This window comes from Lytechinus variegatus, chromosome 2 (assembly GCF_018143015.1).
Source record: "Lytechinus variegatus isolate NC3 chromosome 2, Lvar_3.0, whole genome shotgun sequence".
NCBI lineage: Eukaryota > Metazoa > Echinodermata > Echinoidea > Temnopleuroida > Toxopneustidae > Lytechinus > Lytechinus variegatus.
The window spans coordinates 19741813-19754915 of NC_054741.1; the positions used below are offsets into that span (position 1 = coordinate 19741813).

The 13103-nt window shown below is 35.8% G+C and overlaps 1 protein-coding gene across 1 annotated transcript; it reads right to left on the reverse strand.

Moving 5' to 3' along the window:
• Window positions 1–8627: 8627 nt before the first annotated feature.
• LOC121407517 (forkhead box protein C1-A-like) lies at window positions 8628–12541 on the reverse strand. Its single transcript, XM_041598644.1, has one exon. The coding sequence runs from the start codon at window positions 12112–12114 to the stop codon at window positions 10540–10542; it is 1575 nt and encodes a 524-aa protein (XP_041454578.1). The 5' UTR covers window positions 12115–12541; the 3' UTR covers window positions 8628–10539.
• Window positions 12542–13103: the final 562 nt, after the last annotated feature.

Below are 13103 nucleotides of genomic sequence, written 5' to 3' on the forward strand. Positions count from 1 at the left end.
TTGGCCGAATTGGGGGTATCTGTTGAATTCTCATTATAACTTTGAAAGTTTATGGATCTGATTCATGAAACATGGACATAATAGTAATCAAGCATCACTTAACATTTTGTGCAAGTTTCAGGTCTCATGATTAAGGTCAAGGTCATTTAGGGTCAATGAACTTTGGCCGCATTGGGGTATCTGTTGAATTACCATCATAACTTTGAAAGTTTATTGGTCTAGTTCGTTAAACTTGGACATTAGAGTAATCAAGTATCACTGAACATCCTGTGCGCATTTCAGGTCACATGACCAAGGTCAAAGGTCAATGAACTTTGGCCGAATTGGGTGTTACTGTTGAATTACCATCATAACTTTGAAAGTTTATGGATCTGATTCATGAATCTTGGACATAAGAGTAATCAAGTATCACTGAACATCCTGTGCGAGTTCAAGTCACATGATGAAGGTCAATGAACTTTGGCCATGTTGGTTTTTTTTTGTTGAATAACCATCATATCTCTGTAAGTTTATTGGTCTAGTTCATAAAAAGTGGACATAAAGAGTAACCATGTATCACTGAACATCTTGTGCGAGTTAGAGTAGTTTTCAAAGTCAGCACTGCTGCTATATTGAACCGCGTGATGTTTCTCTCGTTTTTCTGCTTTATCAAAACCAATCTGGCGCAACGGCGGACGTATACCCGCTAAAAAATCATGATATATATGGAAAGCATTTAAAAAAAAATAACAAAAAAGGTTAATAATCTGTTAATATTACAAATAATTCATATATTTGTGAATAGGCAAGAGACTCTACTTTAAATAGACAATAACAAACTTCTGTACCAATTTACCACTCCAGTTTATAGTGAAAAATAAATAAATAAATAAAGACATTCGAGTATAATATTCACTCCTTTGGTTTGGAAGTGACATTATGGATCACTCGTTCTGGAGCGAATTTCCGATTTGCATTGTTAAGAATGAACCTTTTCCGTTTTTTTTATTGTAAATTTCATTCAGTTTAATCAATGTTGAGCAATCAATTTTCTGCATAACTATTGTATGATTTTGTGAATTTATATTGGTTATAAATGGTTAATTTTTGTTACTGAATTGTATATGAATAGGTTTTTAATACCATGACATTTTGTACGATTATTTGTATTATAGATAACTAATTGTCTTTTGTGAACAGTGTTTTTTTAATATTGAATTGTAATATTTTTCAATGTACCATCACTTTGATTTTTAACTGAATGATTAATAAATATTATTACAAAACAAAAAAAAAGAAAGTCAAAATGAATTTATATTTTTTTTTAGTTTACAAAGATTGGCAGATCTCTCTATATTCAGAGACAGAGATAATTCGATACACTTAAGATCGTATTGACACACAGATGAAGAAAGAAACTATCTCTGAATATTATTTGATTTTTATTATTTCATCTGTTTTCATTGTCTATTTTTTTTAATATATATATATTTCACCATTTATCGGATATTATCTTTCGTCATCCCCGATGCCTCTAGCGGTTTCCAAGCTATCCAAACCCAAAGAATCTTCAGTAACGGGGTGGTCTTCGAAAAGAATAAATATTCGTTCTGGCAATCTACCTGGTGGGCGAACTTCTCTTGTATTCAGTTTGATTTCTCAAAAAGTAAATATCATAATTGTGCGAAACATAAAAACCCATTGAAATGGATGTCCCTCTGAAAAAAGCATTACGTGCATGTCACTAGACCTTAAAATGTTGTTGGTAATTTGGAAAACAACATGTTATGATTATCTTATTTTTTTTAGTTTTTCAAACTTCATGTAAAATAGATATGACAAATGACTTGATCGCTGATTTAACTTGATTATGAGCCCACATTTTGGAAAAATAACCTTTTGAAATAATATTTTTTTTATTTTAATCTCAACCGTTGTACCAATGCGAATTGTAGAATTCCACATAATTATCATGATTATGATTAAACTCAAATGCTCAAGGCACATTATTGATGTAGCCGGCGAAGGATATAGCAGCAAACTTTTAAAAAGTCAATACGGAAATAATGAGATACCGACCACCATAGGCAGCAAACTTTGTGGCTGATCAATTGGCTTGAGAAAGTCCACAGAAGTGGACGAAAGCTCGCCCCAAATAACCATTAAGAGCTTAAAATTTATTTAATTAATCATCCCCAACTGACGAAAGTTTTCTGTATTAAAAAAATTGGTCCATTGAACTCATAAATTTGTTTGAATGTAATTTGTCAATCTGTCACATTTATAGAGGATATATATTTATGTGAATTATATTCTTTCCCACTGTTAAATCATTTTAGAATTGTTCTTTTAAGAAAAAGCCAACTGAATTAGACTTGGTGGACTTAATAGATTCAAAACTTAATCAATATACAAACAAATTTACATTAATCATTTAGGATATTGTTTTACGTAAGAAAACACAAAATAATATCAGATTGATGACTTATATTGTCTGTGTATATATATGGTTCTCACAGAAGAGAGAGGTAAGCATGACTCTATAACATGTATTTCCATCTCCCTTTTCTTGATAAGCTTCCGAGATTCCAAATATTTCAGGTGTAACCATGGTATTCAACCTTGTGTTTACATTTTCATTTTCACTGTTTTCATTTCAGCTAGGTAAGAAAATAACCCGGCCAATTATTGGGAATTATTCTCCTTAGCTCATGTTATTCCGGAAACTTTAAAGACTAGTGCTAAAAACCAACCCACAAAAGCTGGGCATTAAATCTATGTAGTTATCGAGAGCAATTTCCTATAATTGCGAGGGGAAAGAACTTTTTGTTTTCACTTTCCGTTTTAGGATGCTCTTGTAAATAAGTTTTTGATAAGTACTTGATAAATTTCTTTGTTCTTTTGTTGTTTGGATCTATATTGTGTGCTGATTTCTTCAACACAAGAGTTGAATAGAGTTGATGACTTTGTAGCCGACTGAAAGGACCCAATGTCGAATCGGCTTAAATAAAGCGTACTGTTCTTTTATTAGACTCCACTAACCTTGCATCTCGAAGAAGACCAATGCCTCTTTTATTTTATTCGATTGATGGTTCAAAAAAGAGGAAAACTCGGATGAAAGAGAAAAGAAAAACAAAGATGAATGGATGCTAGGTGCCAAGTGTCAAAAGTTTGGTGGGCTGGTGTGAAGTTTGTACAGTGGATCGTGAAAAAAAAACGAAAGAACTAATGATGTTTTCACGAACTGTTACGACTTGAATTGAGGTTCCTGTTTGCGATGTTTGATGTTTTAGTGTGTGTGGATAAACTTAAACATGCTATTCAATGAATGACGTGCATATAGTGGGCCTAATTTAGCATCGGTAGGGGGACGGGGGAAAAAGAAAGAAAAACTAAACACGAGGGTCGTTCGACTGTCGAGTCACCGCAATGCATGGCCCAATCTATTCAGAGTTACCACCCAAGCAAAAGTGAATACAGGAAAGGATATGAAAATATTACAACCCTAAACGAGATTTATTCTCAAAATATAACTTGTTTTATTTATGGGCAAATTGACAGGTCCCGTCTTGTTGGATATACAAAGAATCTCGGTTGTTGGAGGAATGACAAGAAATATCAAGCTTTAATTTCGATGCTGAATGTTGATGGAGAGCATAAAGATTTATTCATAGACCTTGTGGTCTTCATTGTGAATGATGAGAGAAAAGTCGTTTGGTTTCTAGATGATGGCTCGAGGGACACAAAGAGATGGGCTAGGAAAAGTCACATGACTGTCTGTCTTAGCACAGCCGGCGTGGAGAAATGGCCAAAAAAATCAGAAAGATTGAATCAGAAGTAATATTTACTGGAAATTCAACAGGGCGCAACGACTGATGTAAATACAAAGTCAAAGCCCGGAACCTTCTACATCGGACGGCTACGCCTTCTACCCCGCTTCTACCCCCTTCTTATACCTTATGTATCACTCTAACTAACAACTATCTGATATCCGCATCTACCTTACTTTCTATCCATTCATTCATCCATCTACCAAATTCTCATCTGTATATATATATATATATTTATTTCTAATAATAATAATAATTAGAGGAACTGAAAAAAAACAGGTCAAAAATGTCAAAAACAAAGAACAAAATTTAGACGAAGACTCCGTAAATACAAATTTGGTTATCTCTTTTGCCCATAATGGCATATTCAGGGTAATGATCTCATGATATAAATCAGTTAATTACTGCACATAAATACGTCTATCTATCTGTATATCTATATATCTATCTATCTATCTATCTATATATCTATCTATCTATCTATCTATCTATCTGTCTGTCTGTCTGTCTGTCTGTCTGTCTGTCTGTCTATCTATCTATCTATCTACCTATCTATCTTTCTATCTATCTATCTATCTATCTTCTATCTTTCTGCCTGTCAGTCTCTCTGTCTTATCTTTCTTTCTTTCTTTTTTCTTCTTTCAGTAATTCTTTCTTTATTTCTTTCTCTTTCTTTTTTTATAAGCCGTTTCGTCTACTGTTATCTCTCCAGATATAGCCTACTTAATGTCATAGGCGGCGGAAGCGGGGGGGACGTGTCCCCCCCTAAATTTTAGGTGGGGGGGACGGTCCCCCCCTAAATTTTGTTTTGATAACCTTTTTTTTTTTTTTTTTTTTTTTTTTTGCTTGTCAATTTTTTTTCCTGCGTCCCCCCCTAAATTCACGTGGACCCCCTTGACACGTGTGTTGTCCCCCCTAAAATTTAGGTTGATGACCTTTTTTTTTTTTTTTTTTTTTTTTTTTTGCTTCTCAAAATTTTTTGGGTCGCTTGTCCTATTTTTTACATGTGTCCATCCCAAAGGTGGACACCCCCTAAATTTATTGGCTTCCGCCGCCACTACTTAATGTTATTTCTATTGTATGTGCCAATCGAAGATAATGTTTCTTTTCTCTGTTATACGCTTTATTGAATAACCCTGGTATTCTTTATTGTGTTTATTTCGTTCTGTATCTTTCGTTTTCTTCATAATATTCACATCCTTCGTTATCCGTCCTTTGCTCTTCATCTATAGTTCGAATATGACTGGCCCATCCTTAGTTTCCCTGTCCTATATACCCGAACCCTCCCCTGTCCGTTCCATCCTCGCTTTGTATATATCTCCCATTTCTATTTATTTCCCCTTATCTGTCAATGCAGACGTGTACATCCATATATCTGTTTTTAGTTTATCATTTTCTGTCTATTTATTTATCTATTTACACATGTACCTGTCTGTATGTTTTCATTTTTTATCTTTGACGTTTTGTTTTTACTCCCCGCACTCTTTAATCCCGATTTCCTTCCAGCCAGGGACCGTGGATTATTCATTTCAAATTCTCTTTTCATGAAATTAATGCACTGGTGTCTCATTTCATAATTTTTCTTTTCTTTTTTATCCTACATTTTTCTTTTATGGTATTCATAATTTTTTTTTCTTAAACCTCAAAATTCTTGAAAACTGCCCTTTGATATAGAGCTGCATTATTTTTGTTCGGTGGCTGCTATTGTTTCAAACAGTTACCTGCTTATTATGGCTGGCCCCTGCATTTTTACCCACTTCACTATTTTACATGCTTCCTTTATGTATTTTTCAGCCTTTAACATTATTTATATTTTCGATTGTCACACAAAAATGTACTCATTTATGTCATTGTTATTGTATCATTCTTTTTTTCATTTGCTATTGATTTTTTAGTAAAATGTAGAAACTCCTGCAAAAAATGCCCTTCGTGGAAACATAAAACATCGTATACAAATATTAAGAGATACTGTACATGATACTATTTCCAATCCTGTATTAAAAAAAATAGTTAATAATAATCATTTTAATCACATCGATCATGTGTAATCAAGATCACAACCATCTTTTGAATATAAACCATGCATGATGTCTTTTAAAATGAATGAAAATAAAATCCTGAAAATTTAAGACTAAAAATGATCTACGAGATATTATTCTGTTGTATCTGTAAGACAGCTGGGAGGAGACTGAACGATTTTTTTTGGTCTCTGTGTTTTTCGTCGCTGGAACAAGATAGGATGATGATGATGTTTTAGATGAAGAAGCGACGTCGTAAATTACGACGTTTCCCGCTTACCATTAGAAAATGAAAATATACATCGCAGTTGAAGAATACAGCGAGATGCTTAGACGTACGCCTGCAGTATACACAAACAATTGCAAACAAAAATCTCGACTATAGGAGAATCAAAATAGGCTGAACATGAAAATCATCTGGCTATTTTATTTCTTTTTCTTTTTTTCTTTTTCCCTGGACTGGGATGGGTGTGTGTGGCCTGTCAGAACCTCAAATCATCATCTTTCTCCGGGTTGGTTTATCAATTCGTTGATTTTCAGGCTTTGTTTGGGTGTTAACGTGTCGCGTTTGTCGTTTTAATGCATCTTGCGAACAACATGCAAAACAAGCCCCCCCCCCTCCCTTTTCATCCTACCAATCATCCCAAACAAGCAGTTGAACGTGGAAAGAAAGAGAAATAGAATATTATGAGCTTGACAATAATCACGCTAATGATAGTTGAGGAAAATAATGTATCATTCTCAAATATACATTGACACAATTATATGAGCTTAACAATTTTCTGAACGGCTATAGTATCTTAAAACTATGAATTAAGAGAAAAGTAAGAAACGAAAAAGAGAAGGAAATGAGGAATGGGCATATTCTATATACATTCAAATTTCGCCCCTGTAACAAAATAAAACTATGGAATAGCATTTGATGGAAATAAAACAAAAAGGAATCACGTAAGGAGAAATAAAATGAATTCAAAATTTACAATGGAGAATTAAAATTATGCGACCCGAATGAAGTCGGGTGATCATGATATGCAAGAAAGAGAGAAAGAGAGAGAGAGAGAGAGAGAGAGAGTAAAAAAAAGAAAAAAAGATGGACAATCTGGGGGGGGGAGAAACACACAACAGAACCTGATGATGATATCAGAAACAAACTAATGTTAGTAGAAGTAGTCGTTGTTTTGTTAACTAGCGGCGTTACTCAAGTTAAAGAGATTACTTGTCAAATTATCCCGTTTGAACTTTTGCCGATTTTCTATGGGGCAAAGTAATAACTAGATCTAGCAGATTTTAAGCACGGTTATTGAATCGTTCAACCACTGAGTCAATAGATACGTTTCATGAATGTTGCTAAATTTGACGGAACAATCCATTTGTGAGACGTAATTGAGAAGTTGTTGAATAATCTCTCTTTCATGCAGGTGCAAAATGAACTATAGAGGTGAAAAGCACCTACAATCAAACAATAAGTCTGGATCTACCGCCCTTTTTAATGTCTAAGAATCTGGCTTTGTTTTAAGTTGAGGGGATCAAAGCCATGGTTTTGTGCTTTTTCGTTCTAGGGTCGAAAAGTAGGGACTTTTGTGCGCTTTTAAGCTTTTTTTTTTTTTTTTTTTTTGGGGGGGGGGGGTTCAATCAAGCCACATACCCACTTGCCCTTACCGCTGCTTATAATATAGGGCCATGTTAACATAATTATTGCAAATAAATATGGGGTATGTGGTGAATACAACTAAATTTAGAAGTGGAAGAAATACATTCTATTTAAAAAATATTTTCAACCACCCGGTTATAATTCTCAATCTTTCGAATCATCATTTGGCAACTTATCCATCCATCTAAAATTAAATCAATAGTATATTATTACATTTGTTTATTCATGCCTTGTCTATGTTGCCTTAATTCGATCATTCATCTTTCCATCCATTCATCATGATTCGTTTGTTCACCATTGCATTAGATTGTTCACTAATTAATTAATTTATACATTCATTCATCTATTCATTTATCCATCCATCCACCCATCCAGCCAATTACTCTCTCACTTGTCTATTTGTTTATTACTTTATAAATCCAATTAATGTTTTTAAATTCATTACCTCATTAATCATTTTATTTATATGGTATATACATCCATTCATTCATTCATTCATTCATCCATGCATTCATTCATTTATCCATCCATTCATTCATTCATTCATTCACCGATTCCTTCATTATTGATAAATCTGATTCAGTTTATATAGTCATTACTCATTCACTTGATCGGTAAAGTTAAAGTAGAATTTATATCGATTCATCTATCAATCTTTCATGCATTAGTTCGTTAATTCAGTAATTTGATCATCCATTCATTATTTCAAATTCGTTTTTCTATTTTACTCCATTCATTCATGCGTTCATTCATTCTTTCTTTCTTTAATTCAATCAATCATTCCTCCGTCCATCTTTCATCAATCCATTCATTCATTCATTCATTCATTCATTCATTCATTCATTCATTCAATCATTCATTCATTCTTAAATCAATTGATTAATATTTGTTCATTCGTTCTTTCATCATGTTCATTCGTTTTCAATCAATTGATTGATCGATTGATTCCTTCATTCATGTATTTATCCATTCACTCATTAATTTTGTTGGCTAGTTCCTTCATTTCTGCATCTTTTTTCTACTTCATTCAATTCATTCATCGATCAATTCATATAGCAACAAATTCCAGCCGGATAGTAAATAATATTCATACAAACGGCATCTACTGAGAATGAAATGAAGCACAGCATAAAACATGAATAATTTTTAATATTCTTCTATTGATCAGTTGATCACTTTATTATTACCTATGTTAGAATAATACAATAAGCGTTCAGCTGCCAGAAAATGCATCTACAAAAATCGCCATTTTGCAAAATATAAGAAGTAAGGCGCCAGAATAAAACCTGCCACATCGTGAACTCACAAGTAGACATAACACATTGCATAGAAATTCTGTAGGTAGTATGGTAAAGCGAAAGAAAAAAAAGAAGATACAAACTGATGCAAGAAAATAAATTGGATTATAACAAAAGCTGAGAAGACAATCATGTGATACGCAGGACTATCAAAGCATTTGTGGTATAGGGGCTATGATCAAAGATACGATATTTTTTAACGTCTACCCGTTTTTTCCTTAATCAAATTAAATCAGAATGGATCTGTGATTCGATCAGTGATTCGTCATGGCTAATTCATTAAAAACCATAAAAAGTAATTGAGCAGAGCAAAAAAAAAATATGGTAAACTGTCTCCAAGAACGACAAATTTTTCTGATAGACAGAAGAGAGGTAGAAACACACTTTGAACATGTTGAAGATACCATGTCATAGTTTCCATATAAATGCAAATAAAAACAATACAACAGGAATTGCAACAAGTTAATAATGGGTTATGTCAGAATGTGATGTTGGTCCTTTCACTTAACATGCTGAAGGTTGAGGTAACATTATTCATTTTCGTTATTCAGCAATGGTTAACGAAATTTCTGAACGTCTTCGCAAAACAATGTAAAGACGGGCTTATTTGATTTCATTTCTTCAAACACAACCGATAACAGTCTTCCAAATGATTATTGTTCACTTTAAATTGCTCAGGTGGAAAGTTTACATCAAAAGATACTGAGGACTGGTAGTTCTATTGGACTGAAACAATAAACCCCTTTTTTAGAATCTATCCAAGATGAAATAGAGTGTATCAAACAATTTCTACACTTTTTTGTCTTTTCATGAGGTAACATCCCCAAAAAGACAAATTTACTTTTTAAACCTTCGACATCAACAGTCGATCGAATGTTTTTTCTTATTTAAGTGTTCATCCTGAAACAATTTTATCAAATAACGCAGCATTTCTACAAAAAGAATCAAGTACTTTCATAATTTTATCTAAGTGCATCATCAGCTGACCTGCCAACTGTGGATGATGTCCAATTAAATAAATTCTCCCCCACCGCAGTTGAAGGATGTTGCATGAATATTCATTAAAATGTGTAAATTGATCTATTGAGACAGTGGTAAACTAGAGATCATACATATAATGAAAAAGCAGCTTCTAAGGTAAGGACGTAATTATTCTTTTAGGCACGCTCGTGATTGAGAAAAGAGAGACAAATTATACACAGTTTAAAAAAAAAGAGAATGCACATGTACATACTAAACTGATTCTTTTTTTAAGGCTTTGGTATTTTGTTGAATTAAATATTCGTAGCTACAAATTTCATTTATACAATATTTACACGATATAAATGTACAATAGCTATTCACATCAAAGAAAGAAACAAATATTGCAAAATATTCAGTGAATTCTAAAAGACAGAGTTTGTTCTAATATTTACCATAATCATAATGTTTAGGAGCAGATTGTCGAGATTGTTGTTCAGTTTATTTTACAGAGCATAAGGGATGCCTAACTGGAAAGCTAATAAGACAAACAAATTATTCAGAATAAAATTTCTCCATACAATTTAACATCAAACAAGATCAAAGTATACATTCTAAAATGCATTTCTACGAAAATCACTTTCAAACATTTACATAGAGCATGATGAGATGACCATATTGTAACTTGATAGCGAATAAAATAATTTTGGCCCCGGAGTCTTCGTATTTGGTCCCTTTCAATATGAATTTATTTAAAAATAATTATTTAATGGTTATTATTTCAGAAGAGTGTAGTCTAATAATCAAACTCGATAAGCTCGTTCCCTCGCTGATCGGGGGTTCTCGATCGGCCACGGTTTGATTGCGTATGGTATCGTCATCAACGGTAAGGTCGACGACGTCGGAAGTTGATGCGACCCACACAACGCCCCCGAGTTCAATGCCCACGGGAAGGAAGAATGAAGGAGAGATGGATAGACGGGATGGGCCGCAGCGACATCGTCAGACGAGCCTAGACGATCACGGGGATGATGATCAGGATGATGATGTTGGTTGTTGACGGGTAAGGCTGTTGATACACCGGTTGATGCCGCACACGTGTAGCAGTGCGATGTCGCCTGAGAAGCGAGCTTCTGGAGCATAGTCGACTGCCAGAGGGCACTAGACGATGGTGGAGACGTGGGCGACGGCGGTGACTCGACTTTTCTACAGCAATCATCCACCATTCCGTAAGATAACTTTCGCGACCCAATTCTTTCCCTCTCGTAGTATTGCCCTACTTGAACTTTTGTGAGTGACGGGGAAGACATGCGGCGACTCTTCGCGATCAGAAGTTCATCGTCGATGTGATTACGAGCTTGGTGCGAGTCGAGGATGTCTTCTCGGCACCGCTTTAGACCACTTACGTTCTTTACTTTCGAGTCGACGTTCGAAGTCATGCGTGAAGCAAGAATATTGTCAATCGAGAACACTGGTTTTCTCACTTCTGCTCTGCAGTATTTTTCGAGATCGTGATTGCGTTTCGAAGAGAAGTTTGTAAGACGATCACTGTTGGCTCCTACCGAGCTCTTAACCATGTTATCAGAGGAAATTTGAGAATCGTTGTCCTCGTATTTTACTAAATTTCGATCAATGACTACAAGTTCGTTCTTGATCATGTTCGCATTATTGTCATATTCGTCGTCATCATCGTTGTGCTTCTTCTCGTTGTCACTCTCCTTTGCTCTCGAAGCACTTTCGTCAACCGAATCGGTATCAGATTCTATAAATTTATCATCCCCATCACTAACGATGTCAACGTTTCGATCGATCGCATCACCAGACTCTTTACTGAGTTCATTCTCCTCCTCGTTATCCTTGTCACTCTGCTTGGTTTCGTCATTAGATGTGTTAATCTGATTATTTGGAGCCTTGGGGCGTCGCTTTCGACGTCGAAAGTTGCCGTTCTCGAACATATCTTCGCAATCGGGCGCGAGTGTCCAGTAGTTGCCCTTTCCCGGTTTACCTTTCTCTCGTGCCACCTTAACGAAACAATCATTGAGACTGAGATTATGGCGGATTGAATTCTGCCAGCCTTGCTTGTTGTCATGGTAATAAGGGAATCGATCCATAATGAACTGATAGATGCCGTTCAGAGTCACTTTCTTGTCGGCTGAGTTTCGAATGGCCATAGCGATGAGGGCAATGTAGGAGTACGGGGGCTTCTGGGGTGCCTCTCGGCGCTGGAGAGGGGGCACTGCACTCATTGGGAGGGGGCTCGAGAACGCTCCATCCCTGAAGCTGTAGAAATACGGGGCTGCGGGCGAGGCAGCGAAAAGGTACTGTCCAGGGTGGGCGGCGGCCGCGTAGCTCGAATAGAAAGCGCTCAGTGATGCCATCCTGATCTGAGATGCAATAGGGTGTCCAGTGAATTTTATGAAAGTCTGTAGAAAATTAGTTCAATGCAGATTGAAAGAGACAATGCAAAGTCATCACCACGTCCGTAAAACGACGGGAAAATAAATTTCTGAGGAAGTAGAGCGGTTAAGGTGAGATGTGTCTTGCTTGGCAGTCGAGCTCACTCTAGATAGATAGTCACTCACTCCTTGCCCCTAAATGGGCTGCCGGGCACTTGGTTAGGGCTGTTTTCTCTACAGCCTTTTGTTTTCTTTTAGGATTGTTAAATGTTGATGCATGTTCGGTGAGTTTGACTTTCAGGATGAGAAGAAGAGAGAAGTCTGCCCTTCCAATACACGCAACAGTGATTTCCACAGCCGAGCAATCCCGGGTTTCCCTTTTGGTTTGAAACTGAAAAGGATTTATCTAGCCTACACTTTATGAGCCTGTCTCCGTTCACGTCATTGCTAACTGCTCTTTGGTCTCTAGCCCTGTTAACCAATCAGAAACGAGCCAACCGTACCGTTTGTTTAGAAAATATCCACATCAATTAAACCTGCCCACCCAAGTCGTCTTGTAGGGAGCTCGTGTTTATTTTGAAATTTTGCTTTGGAGAAATTGACCACCCATTAAAGTAAACAAAAAAGGCGAGCGCGTGAAAACTGCACACCACCCCGCGGCCGACCCGATGCCTCTTCACTCCCGGGAAGCGCTTGGCGGAGTATTTTGACAGATATCGCTGCGAAAACTTTGCCCAAGTTTTTCTTACAGGCTAACATAAATTCTGGGGTATAAAAAGAGGGGGATTGGAAAAAAACTTAGCTTGACTTTGGTTTTGATTTCAACAAAGCTGCTAGTTATAATGGCATGCGCTGTTGGATGGCACTTCGATTTGTATACGTAGGAACATGCTGATATTTTCTTTTCGATTTGTCGGAGTTATGTCCTCTGATAACAAGAGGTGCATTTGTCACAGCGGGATCTCTGTTCT